This window comes from Cavia porcellus, unplaced genomic scaffold (genome assembly GCF_034190915.1).
Source record: "Cavia porcellus strain 051 isolate PalLab524CR breed Dunkin Hartley unplaced genomic scaffold, mCavPor4.1 scaffold_1, whole genome shotgun sequence".
Taxonomy (NCBI): Eukaryota; Metazoa; Chordata; class Mammalia; order Rodentia; family Caviidae; genus Cavia; species Cavia porcellus.
The window spans coordinates 196,739,069-196,751,762 of NW_026947484.1; the positions used below are offsets into that span (position 1 = coordinate 196,739,069).

The 12,694-nt window shown below is 42.0% G+C and overlaps 1 protein-coding gene across 3 annotated transcripts in view; it reads left to right on the forward strand.

The window, feature by feature from the left end:
• Window positions 1-2: 2 nt before the first annotated feature.
• Window positions 3-12,694, forward strand: part of Morn5 (MORN repeat containing 5) — a 54,528-nt gene continuing 41,836 nt past the window's right edge. For all 3 annotated transcript variants that reach the window (XM_003470663.5, XM_013153574.3, XM_063227067.1), the window contains exons 1-2: window positions 3-180; window positions 12,332-12,479. In XM_003470663.5, the coding sequence (XP_003470711.4) occupies window positions 134-180; window positions 12,332-12,479 (195 nt within the window). In that variant the 5' untranslated portion in view covers window positions 3-133. The remainder of the gene's footprint in view (window positions 181-12,331; window positions 12,480-12,694) is intronic.

Sequence of the window (12,694 nt, forward strand, 5' to 3'; positions counted from 1 at the left end):
CAATATCAACAAGTTGTGCTACTCCAAGGGGTGGGGCTTTGTCTTGGCCCCGCCTCCCTTTCCTGGTTGTCATAGTGAGGCAGTATACATTGAAACTCTTGGAGCCAAGGGTTGGAAACCAGAAGCGATCACCATGGAGTACACAGGGAGCAAATTTATCGGGGAATATGTAAATAGGAGGTAAGGGTCTCATTTGATTTACTGTGTTTTGAATATCCGGGACAGAGAAAAGAAGGCTGTCTGCCTCTTGGACCGATCTTGCTCCAGGCATTTTCAGAAACTTGCTCAAGTAATTTGCTGAAGGACGCAAATCTAATAAGCAGAAGAGATTCACTCCGTGTATAGGGGTGTGTGTGTTTACTTCTGCCAGCTTTAGATGTGGGATTTATAATAAAATGTCAAGATCCTTGCTCTGGTAGAGTTTATAGTCCAGCTGGGAGTTTACTATCACAAACAAATAAAAACATGACGTTAGAGAGCGGTAAGCCCTGTGCCAACACGTGGAGACAGGAGGATGGACTATATCTACTCCATCTTCAGCATACAGTCATCGCTGAATTCTCCGAGGGGCACTGGTTCTAGGACTTCACATGGATTCCCTTCCCTGTTGGAGCTTTCACAGTTGGAATATATTTGGGGGAAAATAGCTTTTGTCCTAAACATGAACAGACTTTTTATTCTTGTGTTTATTCTATTTACATAACCTTTATACTCATTTAAGTATTATAAATAATCTTGGGAAGGTTAAAATATATAGGATTCTTGTCATTTTAGACAAGGAACTTGAGCATGAGCACATCTGAGAGGATCTTATAATCGATCTCCATTCATGTTGAATCCAGAATTGCAGAACTTGAAAATACAGAGATTCAACTATTATGTGCAGTCTTCCTTCAAGAAGTTCACAATTTAGGAATCATTAGAATTATGTATACAATTCATTGTAATGGAACAATTCAACAAATGTTACTTATTCTTCAAGTACCAAGCCCTGAACTTGACCCTGGTCATAATTCTTGGCCTCCAAAGTCTCACTCAATACAGTTGGACAAGTTCACATAACACATGTAACAATTCATTGTGATCAGCACTGTAGTAGACAGAAGTAGAGGACACAGAGACAGACACTCTTTCAAAAACCCTGGATTAAAAGATGGAATCTATTTTATAGCTGGAAACATTGAAACTGAGTGAGGTGAAAGTGAGAATACCAAACAAATGCTCATTAGGGATGTGAAGTACTCCCAGCATGGCATTGTGGAGATGGAAATGACATGATGAGCAAGATTTTGGTGAAACCTATTCTCCATATTTACAATTTTCTGGAATCCTAGGGCATTTTGCGTCCAAAGGACAGAGAGACCTGTGGTCTGGCTAGGGTTGGGAGATAGGTTCCTAGGGAAAGTAGAAGTGTATGTGGGATGCTGTCTCTAATCCTTCATCAACTTTGCAAGGGAGATATTGTTACCTTCCACTTTCAAAACAAGAAAAGGAAAACTTAGAAGGCTTGATATTCTTGTCCAGCTCAGCATGTGAGTGGTAGAGATGCTTGGTTGGTATTCCCTATCTTAATACTGTGAGATAGTTCACACTGATCTCACAAATAAGGAACTAGCGTTAGAAAAAGAAAAATGACCTGCCCACCACTGTTGATTCATAGCTAGGAAACAAGAATCAGGATTTGGACCCAATTCTGTATCCAAACTATGTTAGTTATTCCCATAAGACCTTGTTACAGGGAAAGTGGTAAGGTTTTGGCAGGTAGAGATGACAGGTTGGCATGTTAGACACAAAAATTTGAGAATCTCGACTTTTTTTCAATGAGTGGTGTATTGCAGCAGCCATGTCCATACTATTGTCCTTGGAATCTGTGTCTTGCTTGGGTTTTTTGGTATTGCTGTAACCCTAGTAGGGATTCCCAAACCTGAAGAGGGCTTCTCAATTTTCCATAATTGGCAAGAAATCAGCAGTTATCTTACTTGTTATATTGTTATATAATTTAGCCATGAATTATATATTAAAATTCTTTTTTAACAGTAATTATCTAGAGTTGTATTTGGGGCTTCTCAAATTTCAAAATGTGATGAGTGACATCATACTAGAGAAAAAAAGGCTTCAGTATGAGATGTCTGGGCTCAAGTCTACCACTTACCAGTTGTAAGCTTAGCATTCATTCTTCAGGTTCCTTGTTTATAAATGGGAAAATGCTAATTCATCTAATTCCTTTTAGAGTTTTGTTTGTCTGTTTTTGAAATGGAGTCTCACTGCCTTTTCCAAATTGACCTCAAACTTACAACCCTCTTGCCTCAGGCTCTCAACAAGCATTTCCTTTTAGAGTTTAAAGGACAAGAATAATTTCTTTGTGTATTAGAAAGTTGATATGTAACTTTTGTTTTATGTAGAATCCACTGCTGCTGACAAAAATGTAAAATGATTTGGAAAAGTCTGATGATTTTTTTTAAAAATCAGTAGACAGGCTTTCCCTTTCTAAGCGTTTACCCCACAGAAGTGAAATTACAAAGGGACCTACAGGAGCACTCACATCATATTCCTTTGTAATAATTGAAAACTGGAAACAACCCAACTAAATAAACAAATTGTAGTATATCCATTCAAAAACTACTCAGCAATAAAAAAGAATGGACTATGGACTGTTGGTATACATAACAACATGAATAAATTGCAAAATAATTATGTTGAGTGAAAGAAGCCAAAAAAATGACATATGTAGGACTGGAAATGTAACTCAGTGGTAGACAGCTTGCCTATGTGCATGAGACCCTACGTTCAATCCCCAGCACCATTCACAGAAAGAGAACATAGTTTATGATGCCAGTTATATAAAATTGTAGAAAATGCACAAAGCTATAGTGATAGAAAGCAGATCAGTGACTGTCTGGGCATAAGAGTTGTGGGGAGGAAGGAAGGGTTGTAGAAGGGTGTGCAGAAACTTTGGGGGATGGGTAGGTAACATATATGAATTATTCCTTGATTATAATTATGTTTTACCAGATATCAATCAAAACTTATCAAATTATACTCTTTAGATATGCATATTTTGCCATGTCAGTTATACTTCAATAAAACATTAAAAGAGACATGTACCATGTGTGAATATAGAAAACAAAAAGTTACTATAGGATCTGTCTTAGTGCAAGATCATGGTTTCCCTAGAATAGTACAACTGAGTTTTTGATAGCTCCATCATAAAGCGTCAAAGGAGACCAATAATACTTAGCAACCATTATGCTGCAAGCTTTGCTTGCATATTCCTGTCTTTTAGCAATTATAAGTGATAGATATCATTATCCTGTCTTACAAATACAAAAAATAGGGTTCAGAGAAATTACATAACTTGGTCCCCTCATTAGTAGTATTTGATTGAGCAGGACTAAAACCCAAGTCTGACTCTAAAGTTCTTATTATAGAGCTCTGCTGCTGGACCCCTACAGAGGACCCACCCAAAAAGCTTAATGGAGGAGATGATATTTGAAATGAGTAGGAAAATGATCGGCAGAGAAGCTAGGTGAAGAATGTTTTCCCACAGGGGGAACAGCAGGGCAATAGCTCAGAGGGGATGTGCGAGAAAAGTTCGGAGGAAAGGGTAGGTAGGCATAGAGGTGCTATGCAAGGGGAAATGGAGAGGCTGGTTGTACTCTGGCATAGAGATCTCAATATTTTCCACCACTGTGGCAGGGGAGGAGTCTTTGAAACCCTAGGTAAGACCAAGCACTGGGAAATCTAGTCTAGTTCAGCGCTGTATCCTTCCCCATTGCCGATATGTGTGGTCTTAGACACTTAGTAAACTTTGGCTGACAGAACTAATAAGAAAATGCACAGCAGACATTTCGAGTATGGTAATCATGTCCTTCTTGTGCCTGAAGTCACTGTAAGCAGCCAGTGAGGGTCTGGGTACAGATCATGGAGACAAGAGAGCTCTTGAGGAGCTGGTCTAGGGAGGAGAGAATGAACTCTGCTAAGGGTATGCTAGGGACATCTGACCACTAGGGTCCAGCTGGCAGAAAAAAAGAGATGAGGTGTAAAGGTTGAACTTTTTTTTGTTTTCTTTTGTTTTGTTTTTTTGTCTTTTCAAAAGAGTTTTGCTATGTAGTTCAGACTGACCTTGACCTCACAGTAATCCTCCAGCCTAGCCTCCAAAGTGCTGGGATTACAGGCATGCATCACCACACCCGGCCAGCCCTTTTGCTCTTTTTAACTTGCTTGGAATTTTGAATAAAGGCTTTTCACCTTGAATAAACTTTTAAAATGAAAGGGAAGGAGTGACACAGAAAGAGGAAGGAAAGAGGAAGAAGATGGAGATAGAGGAAGGAGGCAGGCAGAGGGAAGATGAGATTAAGCCAGGGGCCACTGTGGTTGTCTCTCTCTGTAAGAGGGAGCAGGATCCTGAGCTGAGCCAAGGTAGACACATTGAGGCTGTCACCAGATAGCGTGTCTTTGCTTTCAGTGATAATGGAAATTAAAACTCAATCATGAATTTACAGGGAAAAAGCTTTAATTGGAAAGTAAGGAAAATGACAAGGAATTTTAACCTGAAAAGCTGACTAAATATTTGACAAAGGAGAGTGAAAGAAAATAAGAAAAGGACTCCAACTTGATGAAAATGATCAGACTGGCCCATCACAGGAGCCCAGGAACCAGTTTTGTAGGGTGCTTGTATCAAGCTTGTATCTGGTTGAGTCTTTTCTCAGTCCTGATTTCCTAGCTCAAGTTGAATCCTTATGACTGGAGGGGCAATTGTGTTCCCGTGGAGTTGTCCTATTACTTGAGAGACACATTTCTGTCATGTGTGGCTTTGCTGGAATCCCAAGCAACCATAGCTTTAAGACAATGGAGATTTCCAGGTGTAGATGTTCTCTGTTTTGAAGAGTGACAAGATTTAGGGCTAATGCACAAGGTATTCCTTGAATGACTAATATGTCTAAATACAGAGCTGAAAAGATTTGACTGAAGTTTTACAGCATAAAGTTCAAGTTTTTTTCTACTTACAATTACCTAGAAGACATTTGTAGTCCCAAGTAAAGAGTCCCAGTTTTGTTTCTTTGGGTTGTTTTGTTTTTACAAAAACCACTTTTAAACCCTTGTCTTTCTTAACAGAAAACTCAAATCATGCTTTTGGTAAATAATAGGGTAAGGTCCCAGAAGTTTGTCTGTTCCTTATCTTTGTGGTAGTCTTCTATGTCAGGCTACAGGAAAGTGGAAAATGCAGGAGAGGTTTGGGGTCATTGCCAGGTCCTGGCACCTGGTTGGCTTTGGTGCCATCTAGATATTACAAGCCCTGCTCCAGGCTTTGAACCAGGAGGGTCTGGGTACAAATCATGGAAACAAGAGAGCTCTTGAGGAGCTGGTCTGGGGAGGAGAGAATGAACTCTGCTAAGGGTATGCTAGGGACATCTGACCACTAGGGTCCAGCTGGCAGAAAAAAGGGGATGGGGTGTAAAGGTTGAACTCAGTGAAGGGCCTGGAGACAAGGTTCTCAAGCACAGAGCAAATGAGAGGTGAAGAGTTTTCTCTCCCTTGATGTCTTGCAGTGGAGTAAAGACATAATTATTTTCAAGCCTTTACTCTGTGCCCAGTCTTTCACCATATAATGTCACTGCTACTATCTCATTGCAGTATCTCAACAGCTTTGGGAGTGGAGTGTGGTGTCATTGTCCCACTGCATAAATGAGAAATTCAGGTTTTGAGGGCACAGGGGCTGGGCCAAGGTCACTGAGGGACAAGGTGGTGGAGCCACCACAGCATACAGCTCCTTGGGGTCCTCTGGTCGTTTGCTCTGTCAGCTCACTGGCCACTGTCCATCACTCTTGACTCAGTAGATGGTGACAGGAAGCTTGTTTCAGAAGGAAGAGTACACAAGAAACAACATCAAGAATCAGCACATTCGATTATATCAAATTTAATCACTTCTGCAAAGTAAACAACCATCAGAATGAAGTGACGACCTACAGAATGGGAAAGATTTTTACACCTCAGAAAGATGATTAATATCTAGAATATAAAAAGAATTTAAAAATTAGATCCCCAATATAAAAGACCTCATCAAAAATGGGCAACTGAAATTAACAGACACTTCTCCGAAGAAGAAATACAAGTGGCCAACCAATGCATTAAATAGCAATTAAGACAACACTGAGATTCCATCTTACTCAAGAAAGAATGGCCATCATCAAGAAATTAACCAATAGTAATTGCTGGAAGGGTGTTAGAGGAAAAGTAACTCTTTTCCACTGTTGGTAGGAATGTAAATGGGTATAACCACTATGGTAATCTATGTGGAAATTCCTCAAAAAGTAAAACCAAAATTAAATAAATAACTAGAAATTCCATTTGGTCCAGTTATTCCTCTTCTAGGTATCGTCCCAAAAGAGAGACATCATATTACAGTGTTACATGTATACCCATTCTTATAGCAACACTACTCATTAACAGCTAAATCTTGGAAGCAGCCTATATGCCCATCAACAGATGAATGAGTGAAGAAAATGTATTTATTCTTGAGCCGGGGGCAGTGGCTCATGCCTGTAATCCCAGCACTCAGGAGGCTGAGGTGGGAGGATCATTGCAAGTTCTAGACCAGCCTGGGCTACAAAGTGAGCTCAAGAGCAGCCTGAACTGCATAGCGAGACCCCATCTCAAAAAAGACAAAAAAAAATGTATTTATTCTTGATGGAGTAGTACTCTGCCATAAAAAGATGAATGAGTCATTTGTAGGCAAATGGATATACCTTGACTATAATGCTGCTATATGAAATAAATCAGTCAAGCTTAAAAATGAGGAAAGATCAAAATAAAGGATAAATAATAGGATGTAAGGAGATGTACTTTTTTCAAATGGAAGGGGAAGGATGAAGCAGGAAAGAGAATGCAAAGAAAAAGGAAATGTACTGTGTGCATATACCAATTCACCATGAGTCATGTGATCATTATGCACTACAAACATGTACTAATAAAAAATAAAAATTGAAAAAAGCAGAAAGAGTGCTGTGTATACATACCAATTCCCCACAATGAATTATTTATGTGTCATTAACAGACTAATACATTTTTAAAACACTAGAAGGAAAATTGTTAGAAATAAACCAATTTGGGGGAGGACCTCGTGATTGCCAGGCAGGTGCTGTGCCACAGGGCTAAATCCCTGACCCACCATTTCAATTTTTTAAAAATAACTTTTATTTAAGAAAAATAAAAGTATGAACTAAGTATGGTGGCCTGGGCCTATAATCCTAGCATTTTGGAAGATTGAAGCACGAAGATCTCAAGTTTGAATTTAGCCTGGGCAATTGCATGACTTAGCAAGACTGAGTCTCAAAAAGGGGCTGGGCAGGTAGCTCAGTGTGAAGTGGGTTTAATTCTCAGTACTAGCAGAGAGAGGAAGGAGGAGGAGACTGGGAATTTAGCTCAGTGGCCTAAGTGCCAGCCTGGCAAACCTGAGGTCATGAGTTCAATCCCCCCACCAAAAAAAAGGAGGAAAAGGAGGAGGACGAGAAGAGAGAAGGAGAAGCAGAAGGAAATGAAGGAGGAAGAGAAGAATGGTCCTAAACGCTGAGGAGCCCTGGGTGGGTGTTCCGGTTAAAAGGGGCTGATTCCAGACAGGCAATGGGTCATGCAGTCATGATGCAGGGCAGAAAGTGCCAAGGCTCCCACAGCAGAGCTAGCAGAGAGCTGGAGAAGGTCAGAGTTAGAAGTGGCTTTAGCCTGTGGAGGGACTGAAGGAGTAAGGAAATGAACAAAAGCACAGTTCTCAAGCACTTGCTGAATAGCAGCCCTTTCTAGGGAGCCGCCATCTGTCAGCAGGGTTGATCTCAGATTCACCTCAGCCGTTGCACCCATGGAAAGCCACCAGTAGTCCAGCTGGAGTCTGTGAAAGTTTTTGGCACGATAAAAGAGAATATAAAGTAAAAATAGCCTTTACTCCAAGGACGTGGAGAGAACTCCATGACTGCCGGGGCCTGGCTTTCTCTGCCTGAATGTGGGGTATGGGATCTACATATAACATATGATGGGGGGGGGCTGCTTAGGGCGGGCATTGATGAGGCACGAGGAACTGATTGGAGGTTTCAGGAAGGGAAATTACAATTAAGGCTGAGGAAGAAGCAGCCACATTAGACCACTGCCATAACTGTGCAGTAATTTATTCTAGGGCAAGAACCTTTCATTCCCGTCTTTTTATTGTTAGGAAGAGGGCAAAGTCTCTCTCTTACTATTTCCTGCTGAAAGGGGGCACCGTATTGGGATTCAGGAAGGTTGACAGGATGATGGGTGATGCCCATGTAGAAGTTGGTACCAGGTGTTTCCACCAGGACAACTTTATCATTGGTGAATGCCCTCATCTTAGACTGGAAAGACAAAGAGATAAGGTGCTGTGAGGAGGAGTGCCTGGGTTATATTTAAGGACCCAGGTGAGGTAGAAGGAAAGGTGCCTTTGATTTAAATATGCTGTTCCATCAGGACCACAGTGAGGTAGAATCAGGACCACAGTGAGGTAGAATTCTGAAAAATAAGTGTGGGGTTAGGAGGAGTGAAGTTATGAGAGATAATTATTCCTCCATCTTAAAGGGTAAAAGTTAGAAGGGTAAGTAGGTAGGGCTTGTCTCTGGTCCAGGAGTTGAGCTGGAAAGAATAAAAGGCATGAGAAATATAAGGCCTGATTGAATCATATTTGGATATTACAGAGTAGAAAAGAGGAGGGTCACTATAAGGGAGATAAGAGCCTAAGCCTTCAGGGATCTCACGTTTGACTAAAAAGCTGAGGGTAGAGAGAACTAAGACAGTTGTCACGTATAACAACATGAAGACGATTTTACTCATAATGCGGGAATCTTTAGGAAAGACAGAAAGAGTCCTGCTGTAAAAAAGATAATTAATAGAATGTAAGGAATTAGGAACCAAATTGGATAGCAAAACATCACTTAGCCTGAGAGTTGCGGCTGTGAGGCCCTGGTAAAATGGAGACGGGTGGGCAATAGAAGATGAGATACCACTCAGGATGGTTAGATTCAGGGTTGGGAGGGCACTGCTTAGCTTGAGTGATGGGAAACCAGGATGGCAGTCCAGCAACTTTGACCACTGTTGGGGTTGCCAAGAAGACTAGGTAGGGACCGTTCCACTTTGGTTGTAGTCCTGTTGAGTGATCTGAAAAATAAAGGCTGGACCATTATCTGACTGAATACTCTGAGGTAGACCAAACCTTGGGATGATTTCCTGTAACAGGACTTTAGTAACTACATCAGCGGTTTCCATCCTGAAAAAGTACAAACAAAGGTGAGAAGATATTTGAGAGTTTCATGGCAGGGCATGTGTGTAAAATCTATCTGCCAGTCCTAAACAGGGGTGTGTCTGCGAAATTGATGAGTAGGAAAGGAAGGGGGTGCTATATGTCCCTGGGGAGAGGTCCTTTAGAGGAGGATGTGTAACTACTGGGGTTAAGAGTCTGTATAGAGCCTGTGATCCTATATGGAAATAGTTATGTAAATCAGTGATGATGTAGAGCTAGATATCTGACTTTTGGGGAAGCTATTTGGGCTTTTGCAAGAGATTGGCAAGAAAATTAAGGAGACTAGCTGAATGCTGTATGGCTAACATATGGGATGGAGAACATAAGAGAAGTTCATCTGTGTATTGAAGGAGAGTGCTAGGTGTGAGATCGAGTTCTGCAAGGTCAGCAGCAAGAACTTGGCTAAATAAGTGAGGACTATCCCTGAACCCTTGGGGGAGCACCATTCAAGTAAGTTGTTGAGATGTGAGAGCATCTGGATCACTCCGTGTAAACACAAAGAAATCCTGACAATCAGGGTGTAGGCAGATGGTGAAAAAGGCATCTTTAAGATCTATAACTATAAAGTGAGTGGTGGAGGGAGGGATATGAGAGAGCATGGCATAAGAATTTGGCACCACTGGGTGGATTGGGGTAACAGCACCATTGATTACCCTAAGGTCCTGTACTAGACAATAAGACCTATCAGGCTTGAGTACCAGGAGAATGGAAGTATTATAGGGTGAATGGGTAGGTTTAAGAAAACCATTGTAGGGGCTGGGGGTTTAGCTCAGCGGCATAAGCGCCTGCCTTGAAAGCAGGCAGTCGTGAGTTCGATCCCCGGTACCGATAAAAAGGAAAAAGACAAAAAAAAAAAAAAAAAGAAAAAAGAAAACCATTGTCTAAAAGGCACTTAATTATTAGGTGTAAGTCCCTGTAAATGTTTTGGAGCTATGGGATATGGGTGAACACAAGGAAAAATTGAAAGATCCCTGAGACAAATTAAAATAGGTATGGCATAGGTAGGGCAGGTGGGATTGGAGGTATCTCAAACTATGGGGTCGACCAGAGAAGAAGGGAGTCTGGAACCTGCATGGAATAGGCCCTGTCTGCAAATGCTGCATAGGTTGGCTGTCAGCACACACTATAGAGACTGAGGACTTAATATAACAGCCTGAAAACTCAGGAAGAACACTATATATGGTCTCTATGTCCATAAGTACAGAGAATGTCCTACCTGAGACCTCCAGTGGGACTTGGGGCTCTGAGAAGGACACCCTAATGGGGGGCTGTGGGCCCCAAGCCCCATCAATCTTCAGCAGCAGGTCTGAGTAGATCAGTCAGTGATGAATCTGGTGGTGATGAGATCTCCTATGAGGGCAAGGAGTTAGAGGACGGCTTACCTGCCCTCTGGCAGCTAGGACAGCCACTCTTCAATGGCCCTTGAGATTGCAATAAGGGGCAAGGCCCCAGAAGAACACAGGGGTTGGGGCACACTCTTGCCCAGTGTCCTCCTTTGTTGCACTTGAAGCATGGTCCAAGGGGGGCTCAGGCAGCTCCACCTTGTCTCGGTTTACCTGTCTCAGAGCTCCAAGTGTCACTGCTATGAGATCAAATTGTTATTTTTCCTTTTGATTTTTATCTCTGTTGTTGAAAACACAAAAAACCATATTAAGAAGGTCTCCCTGTGGGGTTTGAGGGCCAAGTTTAGCCTTTTGTCTTGGGATCCACAGTCCCAAAACATCTGGCTTTTAACTTGGGTAGGTATATAGCTTTGAGTCTAAAGGAGACAAAGGCAAAGAATCAATTCAGTATGCAGGAGTCAAATAATAGAATCAATAGGGTATTTATGATTATAACTTTAGTAATGGCTTCCCATAAGGAGGATAAGGATAAGGTCCAGGGAATTTTAGAAGCTGACATGTCATTCATCATACACATATTCAGGTTTTATAATTGTATAAGTATCTCTTAGGCTGTTAGAATGTCTAATGCCATCTGATTTTTGGAGGATGGCCTGTTTTGTTAGTTTTACCTTTTTATTTAGGAGAGAGATCAGCTGCAATGTCATTTAAGCCAATTGAGTACAGTTAATTATGGCCCCAATATGCATCATATAACTTTTTTTTTGGAAAAGATTTGGTGGATCCCAGCAAAAGGAATCCAAAAGGATTTATAATTATCTCTTAATTTTAGTTGTTGACCATCCAGAAGATTGATAACAGTATTGTGCAGTAGAGACAGTAAGCTTAACATAGAACATTAAATGGAACTATTATTTTCTATTAACATTTGAGCACTGAAGAAATTTGTGACATTGTTTGGACTGCTCACTATTTAAGCATCTCTAAGTATAACATATACATTATATAAATTCTTGTTTAAAAATTATCAGTCTGGACCCATGGACTCGTGCTCCTGGGCAGGCCCATCTCTTCCTGCAGAGCACTCACCCAACATGTCTCCCTCTCAGCTGTGAGCCTCCTGCCATGAGACTGCCTCTGCCCCCAGCACTCTTGTGTCTGCATCAGGTCCAGCAGGCCCAGCTCAGCACAGCACCTGGCTCATAGCAGGTGCTCTGTACTTAACTATAGGGAAAAAGGACCTAAGGGAAGGGAGGGAGGAAGGAAGGAAGGAAGGAAGGAAGGAAGGAAGGAAGGAAGGAAGGAAGGATAAGGAAGGAAGTCTGGAGACATGGCCAAGATTATACATCTAGAAAATGGTGAAGTAAGATTCAAACTCATATCTCCTGCCTCTAAGTTTCCTACTTCAAATAGTCCTCCTGTTCCTGGGTGGGGGTGGGGCTGGTAACCCGACAGTGTGGCCTTGAGTACATCCCTGCTCTCTCTGGGCCTAGCAGGCAGATATTTCAGAGAGGGTAAACTGATAAAACTGTGCCCTGCTCTTGAACAACATTGTTGAGATTTTGAGGGAAATGGTATGTTTTATTAGGAGGACAAAATAATGTCTGAGGCTAGCTGGGGATGAAGTCCCCACCCCTCCCCTCCCCTCTAAGTGTCACATAGGTCTCAGGACTTTTCCATGTCCTTGCAGGATGGAGGGTGACGCCGAATACATCCTCCCTACTGAAACAAGGTATGTCGGAGAGATGAAGGACGGCATGTTTCACGGCAAAGGAACCCTGTACTTCCCCAGCGGGAGCCGCTACGACGCCATCTGGGAGAAGGGACTGGCTGTAAAGGTAAACAGCCAGGGTCTGCAGAGGGGAGGTCCTTGAGCAGGAAGAGCCCCACACACACATACCCATTGCCACGGTGTCCTGTCCTCCCTGCCTGATGCCCACTCCTCCCATTTTCTCTCTTCTCTGCTTCTTGACCTCCCACAGCTCTAGAATCTCCTCTCTCTTGATTTGGAAGGGCCCTTGGAGAGGCTGTGATGAGTTTCAGTCCTGTTATG